The following is a 19,365-nucleotide window of genomic DNA, read 5'->3' as shown; positions in this document are numbered from 1 at the left end:
TCCTGGGTTTTTGTCCTGAGCAAATGGTGCCCTTTGCTGAGATGGGAAGCCGAGGGAGGGGCAGGGTGGAGAGAACGAGGGGTGGGTGGGAATAAGAAGCCATTTTTAGATGTGTGAACTCTGTGATGCCCGTGAGTGACAGCCAAGAAGGGTGTTGAGTAAACAGCCAAGTCTGGAGCTTAGCCAAGAGCACAGGGCAGATAAGTGCCCTGTCAGCTTATTTATAGCCACTGGACTTGATAATTCGCCTAGGGACAGAGCACAGAGGCTCTGAAATTAATAAAAACACTAGCAGCCATCACTGAGCACTGTGCTAAATTGCATAGACTCTCTCCATTAATCTTCGTAAGTCTGTGAGGTAGGTGCATTGTTACTCCCATTTATAGATGAGACCGTTGGGACTTGGAAATCAGTAGCCCGCCCCAGGCCGCCCCTCTAAGTGCAGGCTCAGGTTCGAGCCTAGATGGGCAGACCCCAGAGCTGATGCCCTCCACCGCTGCGCCTGTTCCCCCCCATCAGTGCCTGGTGTTCTCACAACATTTAGGGCAGGGCAACTGGTGAAGCTGCCCAGGAGGCAGGGCAGACCCTACCAGAGCACAGCTGCCCGGCCCAGAGCGCCCACGGTGATGTCAGCAAGGCCGTCGCCACTGAAATCCAAGCCACCGGCCACAGACATGCCGAAGTAGTGGAGTCCTGGGGCCACTGCTGAGGCTCTGATCCTCTGCAGAGGGAGAGACACGAGGTGTTATAGAGGGAATGGGGTTTCCGTCCATTTTACTCAGTCAGCAGATCAGCCTCAGTCCCAGGGGAAGAGGCATTTGAATGGAGGCTTGAAGGAGGGTGGGGTTTGACCAGGAGAATGAGGACAGCGAGGGGTGGGGAAGAGCAAGGTCATCCAAGGGAAGAGCAAGGTCATCCAAGGAAACAGCCAGGGGCCACTGTGGTGGGAACAGGGGGGATGTGGGTGCAAGGACGCCTGATGTGAAACCAAGGAATAGAGTCGGGGTGTCTACTCAGAACTACAGAATTTCAGACACGCCACTGAAGACACAGGGTGGAAGATGCAGAGGAGGCGGGAGCCAGGGCAGGGGTGCTGGGGATGGAGAGGAGGGGCTGGATGGGGGAGGCTGACAGGCTGAGCTGGGTGTCTGGGGTTACCCAGGGTTTCTGCTGTGAGGGGTAGAGGAGGGGCCCAGAGGGGCAGCAGGTCTTGGGGAGAGGGTGCTTTCTGTTGGGCATCAAGAAAGTGAGATGCTGGACACCGTGCAGGTGGGAGGCTCAGGAGCAGCTGGACACACAGGACTGAAGCTTGCAGAAAAACGGCAGCCACAGTGGGTGAAAGTGCCCTTAAGAGACGTAGCACGGAGGCGGGCACTAGAGCCCTGGGGGATGAGAGTGAGGCATGGAGGGTGGGGTTGGGGACAGGAGCCAGAGAAGGGACTGAGAGAGAGGAAAGAGGCTCTGAGGCAGGTCCATGGTCAGGAATGCCAGAGGAGGAGGGAAATGCAGGTCAGGAAAGTGCACGGACGTTGCCATGACCTCTCGCCCCACTGGAAGGGTCTGGGGTGAGAATTTCCAAGTGACTCTGTCCTTCATCGGGCGCTCCCAGCCCCCTGGGACTTGCCTGGCACTTAGGACTGGAGCTGACTTGGGTCTCAGGCCATCATATCTGGGAAGATCAGAGTCTTAGAGTAGAAGCCCTGTGGTCACCTGTGACCAGCTGGTAGAGAGGTTAACCAGCTGGTTGGTAGAACGTCCGTTGTAGATGTACACGCTGCCAAAACCTGCGCCATCATCTGCTCCAAAGTCCTCCAGGGGGGCCCCGATGGCCACATCTGTGAGCTTGTCCTGACTGATATCCCCCACCGTTGCCATGGCAAAGCCAAATCGGGCATATATTAACCTGGAATGCCCGATCAGCTCGCGCTCCAAGGAGAAGGAACCATCCTGTAGAGCAGAGAGGCAGCTCAGCCTTCAAGACAGGGCTGCAGGGTGCCCACCTCATCACCAACCCAGGAGGCGTGCTCATGGACTTGGTGACTCTGATTCTCCACTGGGGACTCTGAGGCTCAGAAAAGGCAAGAGACCTTCCCAAGGGTACACGGTGCGCGAGTGGTGAAGCTGGGGTCTTCCTGCCTTGCAGTTCAGGACCTAGAGCCATCCCACCCTCCAACTCCCATGATGGGGGACTAGACTGGCCATCAGGAGGCCCAGCTTCTCGCCTTGGCTCCACCACACACTTGCTCTATATACTGAAGCAAGTCTCATCATCACTGAGTCTCAGCCTCCTCATCTGTAGAATGGGAGGGACAGCTACCTCCCACAGTGACTGTGAGAAACAAATGAGATCGCAGACAAAACATGCTGTGTCAACTGTGCAGCGATTTGGAATGTGGTCATCCTCAACATGAGAAGACGAGGTAGGGGAGGCGAGACAGTGGGGGAGGGCAGGGAGAGCAGTAGTGGCCCCCCACCCCAACCCAGGCCACCATCCACTCTGAGCTCCCTGTCACCGCCCTCTGGTGCAAGGCAGGGCCAGGGTGCTCTCAGCCTCCAGCATGTTGGCCCCAGGGTGAGCAGCCACAGCCTCAGCAAGGACAGAGACTCTCCCACCTGCTTGTTCACACGGTACATGTAGACTCTGCCCTCCTCTCCTTGAACGTGGTAGAATGGAGCCGCCACCAGCAAGAAGTCCGTGGTCCCATCCATGTCAATGTCCACAGGGCACAGCCCAGAGCCAAAATAGGACCCCATCTACATTGCAGGAGGAACACAGTCACGGGGAGGGCTGAGGAGGCCCCCCCAGACCCCTCGGCAAGGCTAGAATCCTGTTCTTGCCCTTCCTGGACCACCGAATTGGGGTCACACCAGTTTCATCTGTTCACCGGAATAACACAGGGGACGGGGTGAACAGCCCCCCCCCAATGAGACACGCAGAGCTGGGGCAGGAGCTGAGTTCCGCTGGGGCTCTGCCCAGGATGGGTGCCCCGGAGCCCACCCCTTTCCCTGTGGGGTCTCCAGACCCCTCCTCTATAGTAACGGGGGTGGGGAGGGTCTTCTCCAGCACATACCTGCTCGCCCTCCAGCACTGGCACGAAGTCAGTCTCTCTGCCCTCCTGGAGCTCAAACACAGCCCCTCTCTGCCTGTGCCGTGGAGCCCCCGCCACATAGGCGAGGCCAGAGGGCTTGCGCAGCACAGCCACCGAGTAACCTGAGGGTTGGGGGCTGTGACTGGGAGCCCCCACCGCCTGACTCCTTTGAGCCCCCCACCTTCCCAACTAGACCCTCGAAGTGGCCTGGGCAGGGAGGCAAAATTGGAGAGACTATCTTTCTCATCCTTTTAAAAATTCATCAGGATTGCTCCCACTTACCCACTGTGGCCAGTCACACACACGGGCCCCAGCACACAGATGGGATGTACACACATTATCATACACACAGCTTCGCTCAAAATGTACTCCACAATTACTGCCCACGTTCATTACCCACACAGCACAGGAAGACCGAGGAGGGCATGAAGGCTCACCTACCACTATTATTAACGGCAAGGCTCTCTCCTTCCCTAGGCAGCCACCCAGGGCCACCCAGCACTTCAGTTCTGAGCAGGCCTAATTCTAAGCTTCAGGGTCCCTAACCAGGGCCCATCCCTTAGTCCATGTGATCGACAAGGGCCCTCTTGGACTAGGAAACTTATTGCAGCCTAAGGTACAATCTCAGTATCCCAGACAGCCTCCAAGTCTCCGCCCTCACCCAGGCAGCCTCCAGGTCTCACCCTCACCCAGGCAGCCTCCAGGCCCCGCCCTCACCCAGGCAGCCTCCAGGCCCCGCCCTCACCCAGGCAGCCTCCAGGCCCCTCTCTCACCCAGGCAGCCTCCAGGCCCCGCCCTCACCCAGGCAGCCTCCAGGCCCCGCCCTCACCCAGGCAGCCTCCAGGCCCCGCCCTCACCCAGGCAGCCTCCAGGCCCCGCCCTCACCTAGGCAGCCTCCAGGCCCCGCCCTCACCCAGGCAGCCTCCAGGCCCCGCCCTCACCCAGGTAGACTCCAGGCCCCGCCCTCACCTAGGTAACCATATTGCGCAGCCTTGGCATCCACCACTGTCTGGTTCAGGAAATGGCCCCGACAGTTATTTGTGTCATAGAGCAGCACACCCCCCGACCAATCAAAGGCCCCGACAGCTCCGAGCAGCACCTGTCCCTGCAGGGGACAAGGGTTGGTGACCCTGTGAGCAGGAGGGACCCAGGGCCAGCTATGGTGGCCAAGGGTCTACCGGCCAATGCAGTGAGCCTTGCAGAGGGGACAGGAGGTGTTCAGCATGCCTGTGTCCCACCTGCCAGAGGTGCAGGAGGATGGTGAGATGGCAAACTCTAGGTTCCTGCCTTGTACCCATGAGTTTGTCAGGGCAGCTGTCCCCCCAGTACCAAGGACCTCCCAGGGTAGAAATCCAACCCGGGGCCCAGATGTTGAGTGTTAAAAAAAAGTCTGACTGAGCAAGACATGGCTCATCTCCACAGGCCGCCCAGCCAGGGCCCAAGGCCCACCTGCAGGGAGAGATGTGCCAGCCCAGCTTCCACCACATACATGGACAGTGTCCTCAATGTGCCTGCATGTCTCCCCATCAGCAGGGGACAGGGCCTTCGGTCGGAAGAAGTACTCAACTTGGTTGGCAAGCCCAGCCAGGCCAAAACCCATGTCTATGCTAAGGGACACTGCTTAATCCTGGAACAGGACAAAACAACCTCCTGTTTATAAGTAGGGCCTTACTTTCATTGACCTCAAAGGTCCAGTTTTGGGGCAAGGAAACTTTGTCCTAAAATGGCTCCTTCAGAGGCATCACCACAGGAGGGCAGGGAGAGCAAGAGGTCCCTGAGTTCCTGGGGGTCGTGGGGGCGCCCTCCTCTGTGGGGAGCCTGCCCGGTGTTGAGTCGGCCATGTACCTCGTCCAGGATCTGGGCGCTGAACCCGACCTGTGCCAGCTGGTAGTGGGGGGCGTCTCCGACCGTGCCTGGAAGACAAGAAGCCAGTGAGTCGGCTGTGGGCCGAGGTGAAGGGAGAAACCACGTCAGAGAAGGGTCCAGCTTGGCCTTGCTCCCAGGGGAGCGATATTCCACACGATGGGCTGAGCACCAGGCTGGAGGAGAGATCTGGGTCCTGACAGAGCAGGCTGGGCAGCCCCCATCCCCCACTCGCCCTTTTGGGCCTCAGTCTCCTCATCTGTGAGCTCCTGGGAGCAGGAACCACACCCCAGTCAGCCTTTATCTCCAGCACCAGAAAGAGCCTCATGGAATCTGGGGGAGGTAAAGAGGGCTGGGGATGCTGTTGCCTTTTGAGAGATGGAACAGCTGAGGCTCAGAGAGGTGACGGTTGTCCAGAGTGCCACACGGAGGTAGGACGGGGCGGGGCTGGAGCGCAGGTCTCAGGCCTCCCGCTGAAAGCTCAGGGGGCTGCCGCGGGCTGGTTGCGGCCCCTGGAGCCTCACCTTCCACGCGAATGATGCTCTGCTGCAATTTGCTCAGCAGCCCATCCAGCGCCATGTAGTTGGTCACCTTGAAGGCGTGGGCCTCAGGGGTCTCTGAGGCAATCAGCTTCAGTTGCTCATAGGTCTTGTTATTCTTAAATGCATCTCCCACCTGCACAGATGCCCTGGGCAGTGGTCAGCGTGTGAGGGCTCGCCAGGCCCAGGGAGAGCGCTGAGCCCGCCCGCTGGCTGAGGTCCTCCACCTTCTCCCTTCTTTACCTGCTCCCTATGCTCCTCCACACACACTCTACATGGGTTTTCCTGAACACACTGGGCTCCTTCTCACCCCTGAATGTCCTGGTCCCTCTGCCTGCAGTGCCCTTCCCGCCTCCCCTGTGCCCTTGGTTAGCTACTCCCGTTTGTCCTCCAAGACTCGGCTCAGCACCATCTCCTCCAGGAATCTTCCTGCTATCCCTCCCATGGCTCCCAGAGTGTCCACCGCTCTCCCCATCACTGCTAGGCCAGTGAGCCATGTCCACTGTTAGGAAATGAGCCCTCTGGGGGAAGACCCAGAGGTAGGCGGGGGCTGAGGGGAGCAGGGGACATGGCGGGGCTGAGAGAAGAGAACTTGGTGAGTGTGAATGGAGCAGGTTTGGGTAAGCTGCTTACCGAAGTCCCTCTAGGAACCCTGGCTCCTCCCCACCCCAGGCTGTACAGGGTCACAGGGTACCCACCCACCCGCCCAGCTCCTGGCTCTTACCCCAATGGCAAAGCGCTCAACACCTTGCATCTTTGGGGAATTGATGACAGTCGTGAGGTTGAGGGGGTCCCCGAATATGTCCCCATCGGTGAGCACCACCATGACCTTGGAGGCCTTTCTTCTGGAGCCATGGCTTGGGGTGAAGATGTTGTCTCTAAGTCGGGGAGAATAAATGGAGAGAACTTTGCCAAAAGGACGACTGAGCCTGGGGGAGATTTTACTGAGCTGTTATAGAACTGGAGAGGATTAAGGAGCCCTCCTAGGGGAGCAAAGGCCCAGAGAGGGACGGTGATGCCCTACGGTGCACAGCAGGGCAGGTGGACATGAGGCTGTAACACACATGTTCTTGCCCCGCACCTGCTCCCAATGGAAAGATGCTGGACAGCACTTGAGCCTCTTCCTCGCATGCACGTGTAGGAATGATAATGACATTAATAACAGTGGCTGAGATTTACATAGCACTTATGTGCCAGGCACTGTTGTAGGTGCCATCCAAGTTTTAACCCATTTAATCCTTACAAAATCCTATGAGGCAAGTACTACTGTTATTCTCATTTTAACAGTGACGAAATTGAAGCACAGAGAGGTTAGGCAACTTGCCCAAGGTCTCACAACTAGAGCTGGGAGTTGAACCCAGGGAGCTTGGCCACTGAGCCCCTCCCTATAAGCACTGTGCCTGATTGCCACTGCGGGAGGAACCTTTGGAGGAACTTTTGGAGGACTGTCCTGGGGTGTCATCCACCAGCCAAGGCTGGACTAGAGGACCTCACAGTCCCCTTTCAGCCAAGGAAGACCCTCTCCTCTTCCCAGTTCTGGCCAGCCACTTTCTCCAGTCAGGATGCCTCAGAGCCTCTGGGCAGGGCCATGGGCCGGCACCCAGCAGGTGTGCAGGTAATCCCCACTGCCCTCACACTCACAGCACATGCTGCATGGCAGAGGCAGTCTTGGTGACATTGCCCACTTGAGTGATGTTCTGGACTCTGGCGAGGGAGGCCGTCACGTCTTGGCTGTCCTGAAGGTCAAGCTCCGTCTGGATGACTGTCCCGTACTGCACCAGGGCAAAGCTGCACTGGAGGGGAGGGCCAAGGGGGGAGGAAGTTGGCAGAGTCACCATGCCCACGGCCACGTCCACTCCTTAGATGGCTCCCCTTGAAGGCAGTGCAGAATCCACTCCTTCCTCCTCAACTCTGGGCCAGAGGAGATGCCGAGGCAGAGGGAAATCTCTAAGCCAGTAGGGGGCGAGGAAGGTGTGATGGTAATGCCTCCCAGTGAGTCACAGGCTGCTCCCTGAATCCACGTCCCTGTTTGGTCCCCCTCCCCGACACTGGCTCCAGGATAGGCCATGTGACTTGCTTTGGCCAATGGGGCATCAGCCAATGTGATCCAATCAGAGGCTTGAAAAGCGCCTGCCATGAAAGAGTTGGGCTGAGCTGCTGAAGGCACAGGACCCAGACAAGTGATGGTACCTTAGGCCCCCCAAGCAAGCAACCAGAAGTCTGCAGCTACAGGAATAACTCCAGCAGAACCACCACCCTGCTGAGCCCAGCCCAAATAGCTGACCCACGAATATGAGCAGGTCACTGGGGGACGCTTTGGGGTGGTGGGTTCACTGTGGTGGGTCACCCAGAGGCTGTGTGAGTCCAGCCCTTAGGGAAGCCCACCTCAAAGCACTTCTCATAGACGTTCTTCATCATGTTGGAGATGAAATCTTTGGCTCTCTGGAAGTCTGGGGGATCGATGCTTCCTGAGCCATCCAGGATGATGGCGATCTCGGTACCTGGGCCAAGACAGGGAGCAGGTCAGGAGTGGGCGTGGCATTCGGGGCAGGAGTGAGGGCACCCACCCCACTGAAGCTCTGAGGGCTCAGTTCAGGGAGGACGTCGATGATGCTCCCAAGAGGGAAGCCTTTGTCTCAGGGGCAGAGACAGTCAGAGGCTGCTGGGGCTCTGGCTGTGTGTCACTCCTCGCACTCCCACTCGCCTGTAAGATGGAGTGGGGCAGAGCTGGGAGTGGCCAGGCCTGTAGAATCCAGCCACTGCTCCCCATCTCCCGGACCTAGGGCCCCTCATCCCTGGAGGTCACCAGCCTAGGGGTCAGCTCTGACAGCTTCTGGGAACAAGCTAGATCTGCCTCTTCTTACCTGCTCCCTCCTCCTCCTCCTCCTCTTCCTCCTCCTCCACCTTCAGAGCCCGGCGCTGCCTGGCTCTGTTCTCCGTGCTGCCTTCTTTGTTCCTGGAGCAGACTCCAGCATCCACATGGGCATCGGGATCCAGGAGATTCTCTAAAAAGTACACATGGATGAGCCCAGGGTCAGATGGCCTCCTGTTCACCTCCAGGCAAGCCCACACTTAGCTCTGCCCTGGTTCCCTTCACAGGGGCCTAGACCTTTTGGCCTTCTCGGGGCCTCTGTGTCCCTCTGCACCTGCTATGGGCTAGTGCCTCTTCTTGGAGACCTAAGGAGAGCTCTTCAGAGCTGTCCAAGGCCAGAGGGGGTCCAATCCTTACCAAGGTTGGAGAAGTAAACCTGGGCCCGGGGCTGGAGGTCAGGAGCCAGCAGGCTGCAGTTACCTGTGAACTCTGAGCTGAGGCTGTGGGGCTGCCGGGTCGGCACTTGAATGCAGATCTGGAGGAGGGGGAGAGGGAGAGGGAAAAGCCTGGGTCACCCCAGCCCAGGGCCCCTAGTCGCAGCCATCCCCTCACCCCCATGCCAGAACCAAGGGCCTCAACCAGGCAGGGGACACAGGAACAGCTTGCTCACTCCTCAGCAGGGGTAGGAGTCAGTGCTGGGACCAGTGTGCTGGGTCACATGAGGACCTGCGTCAGAGCCACCATCAGCCCTGGGGTTGGCACCAGGGAGACAGCTGGGCTCAGCCCCGAGAATAACATGCCAGTCAGGACTGGTACCCACAACGGTCGACCACAGGGGTTAGCACCAGCCTCCCTGAAGCCCTCCATCCTCCCATGCCACACACACTCACCAAAACACCATGCTGGTTCCGGACAGCTGTCACACCCCGGTACCTCCTTTTTGGGATGGAGACATGCTCTGAAACAGGTAAGCCCAGGTAAGGAGGAGGGATGCTGGGAAGCAGTCTAGGAGCCAAGGTCAGAGGGCACAGGGCCATCTTGGTCAGGGCCCCATGAGGAACCAGTAGCCCCTCTGGGCAGCCTCTAGAAGCTGGATAGGGGGGCCTTCAGGGACAGGCCTCTCCCCCAGGCTCATCCAGTGCCTCATTCAACATAGGCCCCATGATGTCTGCTCTGTGCCACAGTGACAGGGATCCAGAGAAACACACCTGCTCCTTGTCCTCCAGGGGCCCCTGGTCTGGTGGGGCAGGCAGGTGGAGAAGCGCCAGCCGGCGGTGTGTGCAGCGCTGGGAGGACTGGCTCTACAAACCGATGAGCCCTTCTCTCTCAGAGTCCTGTCTCCAGGGACTCTTACTGCCCCACACCCCCGGGGGCAGAGATGTAGCTCCTCCTGCTCCCCGCTCTCAGGGGACTCATTTCTGAGTCACAGGATCACTCAGTCACCCTACTGGACCATGTCCCCTTCTGAGGCAGAGATTGAGGTCTCACAGAGCCCAGGATTCCTCCTTACACAGCCGTCAGCACAGATGGGCCTTCAGTAGGACTGGGTGGGGTGGGGACAGTTTGCTCAATGAGTGAACCAGGTCCATTCATCTGCTGATCAGTGTGACTGAGTGCCTGATCTAGGGCAGGCCCCTGCTAGATGCTAGGGTGGCCACAGTTAGATCGGGAGGGGAAGGGGTGGATTCCATTGAGGTGTGATGAGCTGGGATAGGTTGGGTTTTGGAATCAGGTGGAGCTGGGTTTGCATTTCTGGTGCTGCCCAGATGCGTGACCGTAGTCATGCTGGAAACCAAAGGACGTCTCTGGAAACCAAAGGCTTCCTCTTCTGTAAAATGGCATGGTTTTGAGGGTTAAAGGTATACGAAGCACTTAGCAGAATGGAGTATTCGACACGTTTCAGGTATCATTTTTGCTGTTAGGACTGGGTCCAGAATGGTGGGTTGGCGACGAGGGTTGGGAAGGGATGGGACTGGGCATCAGGGTGGAAGGCTTGCTGTCGGTGGTGGTGGGGCCCGGGGTAGAGGGACTGGGTTAGATGGGGCTGGGGCTGGAATGGTTGGGCTGGATGAGTGGGATTCCTAGAAAGGAGGTCCTCGAGCATTCCCTGGAGTGAGGGCTGACTTACCAACTGGGTGGCAACGGAGCTCATCGTGGACGAGGGAACATTGATGCAGGGGCTCTGCAGTCCCGCTGGTACTGGGGCTGGTGACCAGAAGCCTGAGCGGATGGGTAGGCAGCAAAGTTGATCTGGTCAATGATTCCCTTCTCCTCCCTGCCTGCCCAGGCCCAGTCTGTCCATTCCAGGCCCACAGACCCACAGGCTCTCTGTTTGGAAATCTATAGAGAAGCCCAGACCTGGAAAGGCAGGCAGACTTCCAGCCTGGGACGGCGGACCCTGCATCACATGGGAGGCGTTTGCTCAACCTCTACCTTTGCACAGCTCCAGGCAGGAAATGGCTAACTGCCTCCCCTCTCTGCCTGCTGGCCCACCCTGACAGAGATGGGGGCGATACCGGTGGTACAGAAAGACTCTCTGCTCTTTGGTGGCAGTGGCGGGGAACCAGGAAGCCACCAGCAGCATATTTGGTTCTGTTGGGGGCAGTGCTGGCTTCCTAGTGGTGGCCGGGGGCCTGCGCCATCTGGCCTCAGTGACAGTGCTTCCCGAGAAGAGTACACTGGTGCCCTTAGCCTATGGGTCGGTCAAAACTGGAGGTTTCAGTGGGTGGGCACCTCAGCCTGATTAAGGCAGTCTCCAGAGATGTAATTGCTAATGCAGATTACATTACAGACTCTGCCCCCTGCCCTGAGCCCAGGAGGACAGCAGAGAGCCAGTGTTGGCCGAAACATCCTCACTGTCCCTGCTGCCCAGGGAGGTTTGGGCTGCCCCGAGACAGGGAGAGAGCTCCCCATCCCAGGGGTTGTGAGTAGTGGGTACTGGGGAAGGCGCCCTGAGACGGGCTTGGTAACAGTGAGCCAAGTTCAAGGTCTTTATGCTGAAGGCAGTAGGAAGCCACAGAGGACTTTGTAAAGGGGAAGTGCATGATTAGTCCGTGTTTATAAAGGGGAAACATGATGAAAAGTTCAAAGTGAGCTACAGTGGACGGGGGGCAGGAACGAGGTGCTGTTTCCACTTCCTCATCTCCCATCACTGGACACTTAAAAAAATGACGATATATGTCATTCACTTATCTCCACGGTTTACAGAAGAATAATAAAATCCACACCTGGGTGTGCCCTAGCCAGTCCACCCCACCCCAAGCTGACTCCCGCCCTCTGATAGGGCTCCTGTCAAGGTCAGCTGTGGTCCCCACCTTGCCAAATCCAAGGGACACCTTTCTGTCCTGATCTTCCTCAACCTCTCAGCAGCCTTGGACATAAGCAAACATCTCCTCCCTGAAACCCTTGCGTTTTGATTTCCCTTGACCCCTCTCATTATTCTTTCCCAAATGCCTTAGCTTGCTCCTTCATTGTCTGACTTCTAAATGTCACTGGTGTCCCGGGGCTGGCTCCTTGTTTTCCTCTCCAGCATGCTCTAGTGATCCCTTCCAATCCCCTGGCTTCAATATACCTGTCAGTGCTGAAATTCCCACCTTTGTATCTGCAGCGCCAGCGTCCCTCCCACAGAAGCCAGACCAGCATAGCTGTAGAAAGCAGAATAATGACCCACCACCCCAGAGAGGTCCAGGCCCTAATGCCCAGGACTGTGAAGAAGCTACTTTTTAGGGCAAAAGGTGCTTTGTAGGTTTGATTAAGTTAAGGATCATGTGATGGGGCAGATTATTTGGGTGGGCCCAATGTAATCACAAGGGTCCTTATGGAAGGGAGGCAGGAGGGTCAGAGTCAGAGATCTGAAGATGGAGCAAGAGGCCACAAGCCAAGGAAGGCAGGCAGCCTCCCCAGAAGCCAAAAGAGGTGAGGAAACGATTCTCCCCTCAAGCCTCCAGGAGGAACACAGCCCTGCTAACGCCTTGATTTCAGCCCAATAAGACCCATTTCGGACTTCTCCTGAACTGCCAGGTAATACAATTGAGCTGTTTTAAGCCACTAAGTTTGGGGTGAATTGTTACAGCAGCCTTAGGAAATGGATAAATAACAACTGCCCTTTGTCTAATAGGCGTTTCAAACTTAGAAAGTCCAAACAGAACAACGGCCCTGTCCTCCTGTGCTGGACCTTTCCACCTCCCCGGCCCCAACGCAGCACCACCAACCACTGCATTCTGGAGTCTGAAGCTCGCGGACACCCTCGCGTTATCTTTTCACCCATGGCCTACATCAAATTCATCAGTAAACCCCGTCGGTTCTTCCTCCAAATTACACCTAGAGAGCATCTCTTCTCTCTGTTTCCCCTGCCAGCATCATCTTGCCTGGTCTATAGCAACAGCCTCTTAATTGGGGTTGGGTTTTGGGGGAGGGGTTAAAATTTACTCTCAAAAGTTACGCCATGTCACTCCCGCGGCAGCAGCCTCCCACGCACTTAAGAAAAGAGTCCGCCGCAGCCCGCAGGGGCCTCGAGCCATCTAGCACCACCCCGCCTCTGAGACGCCCCTCCTGCTCCTCTGCTCTCCCAGCTCTGGCTCCACGCTGGCTGGCTCCTCTTCTGGGACTGCCCCCAGCTTGGGCCCTCTGCCTTGCTGTGCCCCCTACTCTCCCCAAGCCTGGCTCATTCTCATCCCTTGGCCTCGCTTAACTGTCATCTCCTCACAGATGCTTCTCCAGCCGGCCCCACTTCACAACCCATTTACTCTGCTTTGTATCACCCTGTTTATTTCCTTCTCAGAATTTGTCCCCATTTGAGAGCATCCTGTTGACTTGTTTGTGTGTTTATTACCTATCTCCCCCCACCCCGCCCCCAGACTGTAAGTTCCCCAGGGAATCTTGTCTGTGTTGTTCGCCATGTTATTTCTAACATCTCGAACAGTGGCTGGCACAGAGCAGGGGCTCGGTAAATATTTGTTGAATGACTGTTGAATGGCAGCCCAGGTAGCAGGTGAGGGGGCCGATCTGGGGCAGGGCTGAGGGGAGGAGGGCTGATGCAGCTGAGATCTGTGGGCTTGCAGCTGAGCTCCCAAATTAGGTCGCCTGCTCAGCAACCTGCCTCTTTCCCCAGACCCCTCCCCAGCCTGAGCCTCAGCCCTGGGCCTCAGCCCTGGGCCCAGCACCTTAATCTCTCCTCCCCCACAAAGGTGGGCTCAGAACTTTGCTCCTGCCCAGACCGTGTTTTGCTAGGGTAGGTGCAGGCCTGGAATAGCCTCCGCTCTCCTTCCCCCTTCAGGCCCTGGGCCCAAGCTGTTTCTTCTGCCTGCAATGCCTTTTACCTTCTTTCCTGCAGAACAGTTATCCCAAATGCCAGCTCCTCAGGAAGTCACCCCCAAAGTAGGACCACCTTGACCCTCTCCAAGCCCTCCAGGAAGCCCTCACTCTTCCTTTATTCTTAGCTTTTGTTCCCACGTAGATTGTGAGTTCCTGAGAGACAACCATGTACAGTTGCACAGGCTGTGCACTTCAGAACCCAAGATTGCCATACATATTGGTCATGCTATGCTGTGGCCTGGGGCCCAGTCTGGTGGGTGGTCTCTTGAGCTCCAGATTTATCAACTGAGTGACTAACAAATTCAACAATAACTGAACAACCATCAGCTGGCAGCCCCAGGGACCCTATTACACCCCCACCGTGGTGGGTGGTCTCTTGAGCTCCAGATTTATCAACTGAGTGACTAACAAATTCAGCAATAACTGAACAACCATCAGCTGGCAGCCCCAGGGACCCTATTACACCTGGGCTGGGTGCAGCGCGTTTCCTGCCTACCTTCATCCATAACCCATCTTTGTCCTCAGAGTCTATTCCCATCCCGCCCAGGGGGAAGGCCTTTATATTCCACTCCATCCTGCTGCAGCTCCCAATGCAGCCAGCCGAGGCTGTTACATCTTAAGGAGGAACAACGTGAGGGAGTGAGAGGGACATGTCATCCTCACAAGGGGAGCCCAACTGGTTCCTCTGTGGCCCCGGGGCGGCCAGCAGTGCGTTTCCTGCCCTGTGCAGCAGCCTGTGGTCTCAGGCTCCAGTGTCTGCATCAGGAACCCAGAACTGCCTCCCACCACATCCTCCTTCCCTGCATGTTCAAACCCACGAGCCCCCCACTCTGCTTCAGCAGGTGTTCAGGGAGGTTTTCTTGCACGCAGCTGGGCTCTCCCTGCCACCACTGGGTGGGCTGAGAGCCTTCTGCTCCCAGGGCTTCAAAGTCCCCCATCCACTGTGATCTTTCAGTTTGGCTTCTGAGGCAGGGGACGTTAAGGACTGTTGGGCCTGAAGCTCGTGTGGTGAGGGCCCTGCTGGGGTACTGGTGGGAGGAGCCTGGGCAGGAGACGGTCACCAATAACTCGGGCTGAAATCTGGCCTTGACAAGTCGGGGGAGCAAGCAGAACGCTCACACACTGCAAAGTTTGCAAAACTGAATGCTGACCTAACCCAGAAGCCATGATCCAGCAGTTCCACTGCTGGGTACGTGCCTGATAAAAAAAAAAAAAGAAGTGCCCTCACCCAGCAAAAGAAAGTGCGGAGCTGTGCTGTTCCTTCTGACCCAAGGAAACTACCAGAACACTCCTCATTAGCACCGTTCACACAAAGGAAAACTCTAGCAACCTCCATGAGCACCACCGCCTCAGGCAATGCCAGGTCAGACTCCTAGACTGCATGCTGAGGGAGAGGAGTCTGACATAACAGAGCACCTACTGCATGCCTCGTTTATGACACGTCCCAAGAACAGGCAGAGCCGGTCCGTGGAGATGGACAGCGGGGACAGCGCGTAACTCTCCCCACCCGGGCTGTGCCTGGGGGGGAGCACACAGCTGCAGGGGGCTTATGATAGGCCGGCCCTGTTCTGCCTCTTGATCTGGATGCCACATCCGTGGGTGGCTCACTTCGTGAACATTTCCTGAGCGGCACGTGGACGATGTGGGCAGTTTTCTGTGTGGCAACCAGAATTCATCTTAATTCATTTTCCTGTAGCCAGATACATCCTAAGGACCTTCTCACTACCCTCCCTGCTTCAAGCCTTCTGGCTGCCCAGACCCTCTGTGCCAGGGGACAAGGCACCACCCACGTCCTCCATCCAATTTCTCATGGCTCTCAGCCCCAGCCTCGACACTTCCCCAGCTCCCCAACCTCACTCAGGCCTTCCAGACTTCACCCAAGCTGTTCTCAGCCCCGACTCCCCTTCTCATGCCTTCTCACACCAATTCCTACTTGGCCCCCAACTCCCTGTGTCGATGCATAGTCTCTGGAGGAAGGACACACGTGCCACTGCGTCCCCAAAGCTCCCTGGACATCCCCACAGAGCAGCCATCACTCCTCTTGTCATCGCCTGACTTGCCTGTTTCCCGCATGAGCCTGGAGCTCCATGAGGGCAGGGACTGTGTCTCCTTCACTTGTCTCCTCCCCGCAGCTTTGCCTGGCACTGAGTAGGTGCTCCTTAAATGAATGAATGAGTGAATGGGCCCTGCCCTCACCACTTAAATCTAATGGTCACCAGCTTCTTCACTGTACAATGAGGAAACCAAGCATGGGGTCCAAGCCCAGGTCCAGGGCTGTGAGGCTGCCCCAGGAGCTGCCACCGTCCACCCATCTCCCACTAAACTGAGCTCTGCTCAGCCAGGAGCCCCAAGCACCTCACCTGGCTCTGCCCCAAAGCCCTCCGGACCCCCGAGCTCACGGCTCAGGTGTGTTGGGTTTGAAGGAAACCCTGGATCATTGGCCAGAAGCAAGGCAGCGGGGGTGGGGAGGGGTGGGGAGGGAACCAGCCTGGGGCAGCTGCACGCACAGAAAGAGGCCTATGACCCGCACGAACCAGAGGGGGGAGGGGAGGGACCGCCCTAGATTAACGGTGACCAAAGAGACAGTAAAGATATACAACGCATGAACCTTGACCGGACCCTGGCTTCAAAACAAAGCAGCTCTAAAAGTCGTTTTGGTGACAACAGGGGGACATTGGCATGTGTATCGTGACCCTTCACGGCAGAACTTCTCCTAAAACCAAAGACGTGCCTCTGCACCAGCACCACTCTCACTGTCTGACAGAGTTCACTGTGGATTTCCTCGCTTATTGTCTGTCTCCCCTGAGTTTAAGGATTTGTGTCTGCTTTGCTCCCCGCTGTATCCTCAGGGCCTGGCATACAGTAGGTGCTCCATATAAACATTTGTGGCGTGAATGGCCGTGGTATATATTATTCTACAACTTGCCTTTTTCATCTTAGATTGATCCAGTTCATAACCATTGCACTCATTTCGTTCAACGAACCTGCTTTTAGCATCACGTCGGATGAATCCCACCTATTCCTTCCAGTTTCCGAGGATGCAGATTTCCCGCCTCTCATGGCTCAAAACAATGTCACCATCAGTATCTTTACGTGTGCCTGAGAATGTCCCTAGGGCTGGTATCTGGGAGTGGAATCGATGAGTCAAAGGCCACGTGCATCCTCAGCTCTGCCCGTAGTGGCAAAATGGTGCTCCAAGGTGATTCTACCAACTCACATGCCCACAAACTCCTGTTTCACCACATCCTTACCAGCAGAATGGTGTCAGATTTAAACTGTTTTGCTGATCTAATGGGTGGGTACAGATGATATTTTTAAAATATAAGGTAATGTGTATTGATCTTAAACTTGGCCAGAAATTGTGCCAAATCCTTCAGGTGTCTTAACTCAAAGCATCCTTGCAACAACCTGGTGAGGTCAGAAAATATCACCCCACTGCAGAGATGAGAAACTGAGGCTGCTGTAAGTATAGAGCAAAGCTGTCTCTGAACCACAGTGACCAGACCCACAGCGTGCCTCGTAACCGCTCTGGCCTGCCTCATATTTTCCATTTAAAAAAAATACTTTTTGTCACTTGTCCAAACATCTATATAGAGCATGTGTTACTTTTGTAAGGGGCAAAAGAGCCTTAATAAACTTTTTTAAATTGTTTGATGAGTTTATTTTGTAGCCTTTAGAGTAAATGATAACTTCTCTTTGATCCCTGGGAAATTTAAAAAATTTTTTTGTTGTTTGTTTTGGGCGAGGTACTTAGGTTTATGTATTTTAATGGAGGCACTGGGGATTGAACCCAGGACCTCATGTATGCCAGGTGCCTGCGCTCTACCACTGAGCTATACCCTCCCCCTGGGAATTTAATAAACTTTAATTTCAAAGAGTTTTTTTAGTCCCCCCACCCCCTCATCCCTGGTAGTGAAGGGGGCCCAGGGTGAGGAGAGGGGCTCTGGCTGGGAGGACTGGCCCTGAGCTCACAGCCTCTCTCCTGCACGCCCTCCTGAAAGTGACAGGAGGTTCTCCCCAGGCTGTGGGGTGGGGTGCCAAGGCCTTGTCAGGGACCGTCTCAGGCTCAACAGGACCCCTTAGTCCTCACACCCCACTCCTTCTCGTCCACCAGACCCCACTCACCAGGTCTGGTTGGTGCTGGAGTCTTGGTGCAGAAGGGAGCTGAGCACGTATGGGGCGCCTCCCTCGGGAGTCACCCAGGTCTGGACCACATCCACGTTGAAGGCGGCCACAGGAGCCAGGCCTGAGGAGAAAAAAAGAATATTTAACAAAAGAGGCACCACTATTCCATCAAATCCTGAGGTGTGGTTATCCCCATTTTACAGATGAAAAAAGCGAGATTCCCAAGGATATTTTTTCCCATGGGAATAGGGCTGGCATGAAGGCGTGTCTGACCTCAGCTCCTGATCCTCCTACTAAACCAAGTTGTGTTGGCACCAAGGCCCCTTCCTCCAGGAGGCCTTCCTTGGTTATCTCCCAGAGCTCTGTCACCTTCTCCCACCTCCCACTGTGCACTTTCTACACCTGCCACAGAGCACATGCTCAACACTGTGTCATGGACCAAAGTTCAAATAGACTATGGGTCCCAGGAGAGGGGCTGCATATATTCTGTCTATGTGACCCCCACCAAGTGACCCAAGAGAAAACATATGTCCTCAAAAATAGCTGAAAAAAAAAGGAATTTTTATAGCAGCTTTATTTGTAACAATCCCAAACTGGAAACAACCCAAAAGTCCATCAACTGGGGAACAGATAAGCTGGCAGTGGTGTATTCAGACCGTGGACTGAGTGAAAAGGAACAAACAGCTAACACACACAGCAGGAGGGGTGACTCACAACAGTCACTGTGCTGAGTGCAAGAAGGCTTACGTAGAAGAGTACTGCGGAATTCCATCTATGTGGTGTTCTGGAACCAGCAAAACTAATCTATAGTAAAAAATATACTGCCTAGGGGAGTCGGGGGTGAGGATTAACTGGGAGGGGGCAGGAGGGAGCTTTCTGGGGTGATGGAAGTATCCTATATCTCTACAGGTGTTTGGATTACAAACGTGTGCATTTGTCAAAAGTACATCAAATGGTCCACTTAAAATTTGTGCTTTTCACTGTGTGTAAATTTTACCTCAAAAAAAAAAAACCAATAAGCAAATATTGAACTCTAGTTGATAGGTATGCTGAAATGTTTAGGGATGACCTGTACTGATGTCTGCCGTTTGATCCCTTTAGAAACCCTTTGGCGGTGTCAACAAAAGCTGAGTATACATGTGACTCATACCCCAGCAATTCTACTCTTAGGCATAAACCCAATAGAAATGTGCTCATATGTTCATGAGAAGACATGTACAAAAGTGTTCACAGCCCCACCTCTTATAATAACCCCAGACTGCAACAACCCAAATATACATCAACAATAGAAGAAAATGAATAAACTGTGGTGTATTCACCAAGGGAACACTCTAAGGCAATGAAAATAATTAATGAAGTGGGTGGATCTCACAAACGCAATGTTGGATGAAAGATGCCAGAAACAAAACAGAACACGTAGTATAATTCTATGTATACAAAGCTCAAAACAGGCAAATTAATACATAGTATTAGAAGTCAGGAGAGTGGTTACCCTTGGGGGTAAGGTCATGGCTGGAGGGGCTGTGAGAGGTACTTCTTGGATATTGGTAATATTCTCTGATTCTCGAAAGGGGTACCAGCACATGGATTTCATTTAATCTGAAAATTCACTAATCTGAATTTC

At 55.4% G+C, this 19,365-nt stretch overlaps 1 protein-coding gene and 1 non-coding gene across 7 annotated transcripts in view; both read right to left on the bottom strand.

Annotated features, from left to right (window-relative positions):
* The window catches only part of LOC116278603 (integrin alpha-E-like), a 48,399-nt gene that overhangs the window by 21,339 nt on the left and 7,695 nt on the right, over nucleotides 1-19,365 (bottom strand). For 5 of the 6 annotated variants that reach the window (XM_072940531.1, XM_072940530.1, XM_072940529.1 and 2 more), the window contains exons 2-16: nucleotides 17,742-17,862; nucleotides 10,432-10,523; nucleotides 9,194-9,261; nucleotides 8,721-8,838; nucleotides 8,356-8,496; nucleotides 7,877-7,992; nucleotides 7,133-7,284; nucleotides 6,216-6,369; nucleotides 5,477-5,627; nucleotides 4,935-5,002; nucleotides 4,059-4,194; nucleotides 3,072-3,211; nucleotides 2,614-2,754; nucleotides 1,711-1,947; nucleotides 591-721 (exon numbers count right to left, since the gene is read on the bottom strand). In XM_072940531.1, coding sequence (XP_072796632.1) covers nucleotides 591-721; nucleotides 1,711-1,947; nucleotides 2,614-2,754; nucleotides 3,072-3,211; nucleotides 4,059-4,194; nucleotides 4,935-5,002; nucleotides 5,477-5,627; nucleotides 6,216-6,369; nucleotides 7,133-7,284; nucleotides 7,877-7,992; nucleotides 8,356-8,496; nucleotides 8,721-8,838; nucleotides 9,194-9,261; nucleotides 10,432-10,523; nucleotides 17,742-17,862 — 1,966 coding nt within the window. Of the gene's footprint in view, nucleotides 1-590; nucleotides 722-1,710; nucleotides 1,948-2,613; nucleotides 2,755-3,071; nucleotides 3,212-4,058; nucleotides 4,195-4,934; nucleotides 5,003-5,476; nucleotides 5,628-6,215; nucleotides 6,370-7,132; nucleotides 7,285-7,876; nucleotides 7,993-8,355; nucleotides 8,497-8,720; nucleotides 8,839-9,193; nucleotides 9,262-10,431; nucleotides 10,524-17,741; nucleotides 17,863-19,365 lie in introns of those variants that run through there. The other variant, XM_072940534.1, reaches the window with a different exon arrangement.
* Nucleotides 17,386-17,460, bottom strand: TRNAP-UGG (transfer RNA proline (anticodon UGG)). Its single transcript has one exon. It is a non-coding gene; the product is annotated as a tRNA-Pro (tRNA).

This window comes from Vicugna pacos, chromosome 16 (assembly GCF_048564905.1).
Source record: "Vicugna pacos chromosome 16, VicPac4, whole genome shotgun sequence".
Taxonomy (NCBI): domain Eukaryota; kingdom Metazoa; phylum Chordata; class Mammalia; order Artiodactyla; family Camelidae; genus Vicugna; species Vicugna pacos.
This window is presented reverse-complemented; position numbering and strand designations above follow the sequence as displayed.